Source organism: Athene cunicularia (genome assembly GCF_003259725.1).
Source record: "Athene cunicularia isolate RWA chromosome 25 unlocalized genomic scaffold, athCun1 chr25_part2, whole genome shotgun sequence".
Classification (NCBI taxonomy): domain Eukaryota; kingdom Metazoa; phylum Chordata; class Aves; order Strigiformes; family Strigidae; genus Athene; species Athene cunicularia.
Window position 1 is genome coordinate 66,500 of NW_020799135.1, and position 7,182 is coordinate 73,681.

The 7,182-nt window shown below is 46.0% G+C and overlaps 1 protein-coding gene across 1 annotated transcript; it reads right to left on the bottom strand.

Moving 5' to 3' along the window:
- Positions 1–762: 762 nt before the first annotated feature.
- Positions 763–5,981, bottom strand: CCT3 (chaperonin containing TCP1 subunit 3). The gene is made up of 11 exons (XM_026864078.1): positions 5,926–5,981; positions 5,393–5,443; positions 5,235–5,297; positions 4,515–4,611; positions 3,979–4,096; positions 3,610–3,796; positions 2,997–3,146; positions 2,435–2,567; positions 1,831–1,912; positions 1,351–1,531; positions 763–1,086 (listed from the first exon to the last, which is right to left on the bottom strand). The coding sequence occupies exons 1-11, from the start codon at positions 5,977–5,979 to the stop codon at positions 778–780; spliced, it is 1,425 nt and encodes a 474-aa protein (XP_026719879.1). The 5' UTR covers positions 5,980–5,981; the 3' UTR covers positions 763–777.
- Between the last annotated feature and the right edge of the window lie 1,201 nt (positions 5,982–7,182).

A 7,182-nucleotide genomic window follows, 5' to 3' on the forward strand; every position in this document is an offset into this window, starting at 1 on the left:
CCTGCAGGAAAGGCACAAATTGATGCCCAAAATGCAGCCACACCAGCATTGATTTATGGCTGTGAAATCTTCTAGTAGGGCTTAGAGCCCACAGGACAGCTGGTACAAGGGCCTTCTGGGCTCTTCTCTCCCTCTTTTGGGGAGGAGTGGCTGAAAGCTGCCAGTCAGGGAGGGACCTGAGGGGGGATGTTGATAATGAGCCAGGAGTGTGCCCAGGGGGCCAAGGAGGGCAACGGCATCCTGGCTTGTACCAGCCCTGGCGTGGCCAGCAGGAACAGGGAAGGGATCTGAGCCCTGGGCTCAGCACTGGGGGGGCCGCCCCTCGATTCCTGGGTTCAGTTTTGGGCCCCTCACCCCAAAAAGGCCATTGAATGACTCGAGCGTGGCCAGAGAAGGGCAACGGAGCTGGGGCAGGGTCTGGAGCACAGGGCTGCTGGGGAGCGGCTGGGGGAACTGGGGGGGTTCAGTCTGGAGAAGAGGAGGCTGAGGGGAGACCTCCTGGCCCTCGGCAACTCCCTGCCAGGAGGGGGGATGAGTCTCTGGAGCCAAGGCCCCAGCGCCAGGCCCCGAGGGAATGGCCTCAAGCTGCCCAGGGCAGGGTCAGGCTGGCTCTGAGGAAGGATTTCTGTGCAGAAGGGGCTGTTGGGCGTTGGAATGGGCTGCCCATGGCAGGGGGGAGTCCCCGGGAGGGTTGAAGAGTCGGGCTGAGCCAGCGCTGAGGGATCTGGGGGAGTTGGGAACAGTCAATGTTGGGTTAATGACTGGACTAGAGGATCTTCAAAGGCTTTTCCAACCCAGACGATTCTGGGAATCTCTTCCGAGGAGCCCCTGGTGCCTTACCCTAAGCGAGGTCAGCACACGGATGGTACTAGCACCACAGTTCTGGATCAGTGTCCGGGGAATGACTTCCAGAGCCTGGGCAACTGCTCGGTAGGGCCACTGCTCCACCCCTGTCATGCCTTTGGATTTCTCTGTCAGCGCATGGGAAACGGCCATTTCAGTTGCTCCCCCACCTGGCACCAGCTGCGGGTCGATGAGGACGTTACGACACACCTGCATGGCGTCCTGGAGGTTGCGCTCCACCTCCTGAAACGGGCACAGAAGGAGATTTAAGAGTGTTGGGGATCTGTGGCACACCCCAGTCAGCAGGGCTGCCTCCAGCAGCATGCAGGTTTTGCCTCACTGTACAGTACAGCCCACGGGATGGGAATTCTTTTTCACTCCAGAACTCAGAGGAAACCCACACTTGCTTCATTTGCACCCAAAAGCGGCTCAGGAGGAAGCAATGACTTACTGACGCCACGAAGGTGGCCAGGACAGGAGGGGGAAGCAGAACGTGTAATAACTTACTGCTAGGATTTCCTTGCTGGCTCCACGCAGAATGATAGTGCAAGCCTTGGGGTCTTTGCAATCAGTGATGAAGGCAAAATACTCATCTCCTATTTTTTTAACTTCAAAGAGCCTGGCTCCAGTTCCCACGTCCTCCTCCCGCAGCTCATCTGTGCGACTCACGATGCGAGCTCCACAGGCCCTAGAACCCCAACAACAGTCGGGTTAGATGCTCACAAATGGAAACTGGGAAGAAAGGGTGAGACGAATGAAAACTCAAAACCTGGGGAGAAAGGGTGAGACAGATGTGAAAACTCAAAAAAAAACCCCAAAAAAACCCCAAAAAACCACCTGAGGGGAAAGGGTGAGATAAGAATGAAAACTCAAATGGAAACTGGGGGGAAAGGGTGAGCCAGAAATGAAAATTAAAAAAAAAAACCAAAAACCTGGGGGGAAAAGGTGAGACAGGAATGAAAACTCCGAACCATACACAGCATTTACCTGGCGATCCTGTTGTTGTCTGTCTTCCTCACTCTGCGGATAGCGGTGATGTTGGCTCTCATCAGGTAGTGCTGGGCCAAGTCTGAAATCAGGTTTGTGCAGTTTTATTGATCAATCAGTGGTATGACAACAAACATGATGTGTCTTTAAAGTAAAAAAGGGTTATGGCAAGAAAAACCTAAATGTAGCTTCTTAAAGCAAGCTGCAAGGCAAAAATCCCAGGGCAGCTTTCCAGGTTGCTGGACTCATCCTCACTTATACTTTGGTATCGTTTCCAAATGCTGGAAAAGCAAAATATTATTGTAAGTGTCCGTGTTCACAAGGAAACCTCAAGAACCAACTTGAATGCCTCCAACGTAGACCTATTTGCTAGAAAGCTAAAAACCAGGGTTGTGTTCAAAATCAGTTTTGTGGGTTTTTTTGTTGTTTTTTTTTTTTGCATGGATGGTTTGTTTTGATTTTGTTTTGGTTTTTTGGTTGGAGGCTTTTTTTGGCTTGGGTTTTGTGTTGTTTTTTTTTTTTAAAGTTACTAAACAGTGCATTTAACACAGCACGAACCTTATTAAGATGAATTCAACACAAAGAAGGATCACCGTGTTATTACCAGAAATTCCTTTTTCTGTGATGACCAGATCTGGCTTGACTCTCATCAGATCCTCGCAAATCTGTTGAATGTACTCTTCCTCCATCTGCAGGATGCGGGCAAAGTCTTCCTCCCGTGTTATTTCAATATCAGTCTGTGCAGAAAGAGGTGGAAATATCTCACTTTATTCCTCCCAGCCCTTCACCGAGTTACACACAGACCCCCTGGCTCAAGTGATCTTAACTCCTCCGATACCGCCTGGGGAACAGGTTAAGGAGAACTAGACAGTGAAAAATACTGATCAAATTAACAGTGACACAGTGTCAGTTTAACATTAATGTTAATTAAAGCACAGAACTGTTTGACTCTTAACCATCGCTTACATACACCAAGCTCTGTAGCCTCAGTTACATTTTTCTCCAGGGTACTGACCCTGCTGCAGAATTAGCCTACGTGGAACAAAGGTTTCTGAAAGGCAGAACATGAAGAGCCTTTTGCTACTCAGGCTTTTATCTACCTATTTTTTTCATTTTATTAATCTTAAATGAAAAGCTCTGGACATCTCTAACAGGACTTGCTTTACCTGGCTCTCTCCCTTCTTGTACTCTAGCGAGCAATCCAGAAGGACAATGCGTGGATTCTTAATAAGGCGACGCATCCTGGGGTGAGTCACATCTTTATTCACCATGATTCCACGCAAAACACACGAGTCTTCACTAAAACCACCTGGAATCTGAGAGACACAAGAAAGGGGCAAAATGAGTCAGTCTAGTCTACAAAACCCTGTGTATCTGCTCCTGAAACTATCCATCCCATGTACTGAAAAACTCTCCCAAGCAACCATGATGCATCCAGTTAATTTTAAGATGCATCTAATTTTAAGGGCATGCTGACCTTAAATAGCTACGGAAGGACTCGAGAAACTGGTCACATCCTACTGCCTGGCAACATGTGTTTGGAAGATGGAAACCAAAACAACTGAAACGAATCTTTTTGACAAATACTCTGAAAGTGTTGAAATAACTGTCCCTGGTTTCACTGTAAACCAGCAAGGCTGAGAGCACTGACCGAAGTATCTTTAAGTGTTATGTCTGCAGATCCGTAGCAGAAAAACTCTTCCCACTGCATCCTAGGAACAGCTTGTTCCGAATGACAAAGGGGCACACAGATAAGAAATGGGCTCAGGACACACTCACCTTTTCTACTTTTGCGTATTTTTTAATATCAATTTCCTTTCTGCCATTTTCTTCAAATTCCACAGTCTTAACAGCATCAAGAGCAATGCTACAGGCCAAGTCAGACCAGCGGTTTATTGCCTTGGTGTTTATAGCACTCTTTATGATTTTAAGCATCATCTCTTTGTTGTTCACATCCACTGAAGTGCTGACAGAAAGGAAAAACCAAACAGTAAACTGAGTATTACTCCAAGCTACAATCTATTCATAATCCCATTGAGTCCCTCTCCAATTATCTTATTTATTTCACTAACAGGATTCCCTGGAGAATCATCTTTAAGCAGGAGAGAAACCCCACATCCCTTCTAACTCCCAACAGCCCATACTTACCCAATTTTCTTTAGAATACTGATCATGTCATCCAGAGCCTTACGATAAGCCCCAATGATCACAGTTGGGTGCATCTGCTGTTCAAGGAAGTGTTCAGCAACTGAGAGCATCTCTCCGGCTAAAAAAAATAAAAACAACCAATAAACCCACCAAAATTCTTCAGGTAAGTTGTTATAACATCAAAAGTCAAGACAGCAGAACAGCGTGCCAGGCAAAAAGTATCTGCTCTGCATACAGAGAGCTCTACTGTTATCTACACCTTTCTTTGTACTTAATTGTGCTTATCTTAGGGGAAAAAACCCAACAATTTTCCAATTGTGTTCTTTTCTGAGGTGATCACCTAAGGGTCTAATGAACCAAGCATTCTCTTAGATGGTAAAAAGAAAATAATAATAAAAATCAGATTTAATTACCAATTAAATTGGTAAATAAAAAATATGTCTCATTAAAGCACATTTCCTGGGCTCTGATGAGCAAAACTAGCAAACTTCAGCCATAACCCTTTATGAAGAACACGTCTAAATTATTCTCCTTACCAAGGATAATTACAGATGTGGTCCCATCTCCAACTTCCTCATCCTGAGTACGGCTGATCTCTATCATTGATTTTGCAGCTGGATGCTGGACTTGAATCTGTACAGGAGCAAGGATATGGTTTTGTTCATAATTTAAGAAGTTTCAGCTTTAGTAACATCGTTACTAAAGCTGACACTTCTTGCATTGCTCAGTGGAACAAATACCACAACTTTTAAACAATCAAAGGCCTTCTGCCCAACTACAACAAAGACACTTCTTTCTGAGACTGAAAATAAGCCCTTATATTTCACAATATTGTGTCTCCCACAGTTATTCAGGCATTATCATTTTTGGGATGTTATTTTAACAGCACTTGCACCAGAAAGACAACAATAATTTCTTAGTCTAATTATCTGGCATTGTAAAACCAAGCATCTACTCACAAGGTTTTGACGCAAGTGATTATGGCTACAAGTACCAGAGAACTGATGTCCATTTTGTAAAACCTCCATGAAAATTCACCACCCCGGGATCAAACCTGCTTTTCTGAGGAGGAAGAGCACTTGCTGGAAATATTTAATTCCTCCCCAGCAAGCACCTCTCTCAGTACTGCTGTTTAATACTTGCTGGCTCTCAAGATAGAAGACAAAATACCATCGTTCCAGTGGCAGCTACGTAACCGTATCCTGGAGGATTCCAGCTCACATGTTAAGCGTGACAATCCTTAAGGAGAAACTTACTTCTCTAAGAATAGCATTGCCGTCGTTGGTCATCACAATCCCACCCATGGGGTCCAAAAGCATCTGCAACCAGAAAAGAAGTGATATTTGTACCGACCTATAGCACGTGTAGTGCTTCTAGCCGGGATGCAGAGAAGTATTTCAGCAAAAGTTCTCACCTTCATCATAGCTCTTGGTCCTAAACACGTTCGGATAATGTCAGCAATAGTCTAGGACAAACAAAAGAAATGAGGCAATAAAGGAAGGCATGGAAAAGTCTAAAAAAACTCACAGTCTGTATGGCACAAGCAGCCACTGCAAATTTTAAGTGACCCAATGATCCTGTGCTTGCTTAGATGCAGCAGGATTGCTGAGAGTGAGAACACCGGGGTTATAAGGGCACTGGCACCACAGTAATTATCCAAATCAGATGTCAGAAATTACACACTTTCAAAATTTGCAGAGAAAGAGGTTTTGGTGGGTTAAACCCCCGACATTCAGTTACATCACAACTATTATTTTAACACTGAAAATTCATTTTCTATGCTGCTTCTACTCTGGATACATATAGACTATAGAAAACATGCTTCAGAGCCAGTTTTCCCTCTTAAATATAACACACACATTAAAAAAAATTACACAGAGTAAATATATCTCTCACACACACACAAAAAAAGAAGAATCAAAATAGCTTGACATAAGAGTACGGTACCTTAGCAGCAGTGATGTTTCCAGTCTGGACTTTTCTTCCAGACTCACGTTTCATATTCTGACCTAAAGCAGACAGGAAAAAAAAAAATTTAAGTACAAATAAACTTTAATCTGCTCTTACCAAGAACCCCAAGACTGAAACTGTGATACTGACAGTGCAAAGATAGCCTCTCATCACACACACTTGATACGTGACCAGTTCTAAATTAAGAGTTTACAATATACCACAGCCATTGTCAGAAATGTATTCCTAGAGAAGTGTCAGTGAAAACAACATTCCTTATTATAACAGAATTCGTGATTAGCATCACAATTCAACCGAGACAAAACTTTGCAACCCTGAAATACAACCTATTCCCCCAAGAAAACCAAAAGGCAGTGAACCACTAGAATCCGCAAGATCCCACACAGCTTAGGAACTGCTGCAGTTTCCAGTCAAAAAGAAGTTACAGATGCCCACGTGAAGTACAATACACGTTTAAAATTAAGTTTTATACACTAGTGTTGCTCAGCCTGTGGCCGATTAGGGTGAGCAGCCATGGCTGTACCACTTGGGGAGTAACTGTCAAAAGGGTCTGCTCTGCAGAATCTCTAGTTTTGGTACCGCTTTTCTTTTACTACAAACCTAGGATGGAAGAGCACAGATTTACTTCAGGATTGGATCTTTGTGGTAATGGATTTATAAGACAGAAAAAATGGAAGCAACGGTAAAAGCAGCCCCAAGAAGAAGGTAAGGAGGCCTACTGCGAAGGGGCCCTGCAGCAGCCTGCCTCGGGCTGCCGGCGAGCTGAGCAGATGGACAGCGAGAATGAGAAACCCAAGCAGAAATAAACCCCCATGTCCAGCCCCGTGTTGGAGTGTGAACCACACAGTGCGAGGGGCTCAAACGGGACAGCACAAAGCAACGTGAGGAAAAACACGCGAGGAGAAATAAAAGCTGAGAGGAGTCAAGAACCGCCAGGAAAGGCGGAATGAGGAGCGGGGGCTCCGGTGCCCTGAGAGCTCCCGCGCACGGAGCAAAGCGGGGCCATGGGTGGAGCGGAGGGGCGGGCACGGCCCCTCTGGAGCGGGCAGTGGCTGTGGAGAGTCTGCGGGGAGCGAGAAGGGACATCTCGGGGGGAGCTCGGGGCGTGCCGGGGCCCAGCGGAACCCCCGGGGGAGCCCCGGTAAGGGAGTGCCCGGCCGCGAGGGGGAACCCAACATGGCGGCGGGGAAGGCGAGAAGGGAAAGGGGAGCCCTGCCCTCAGCCCCCCAGCCC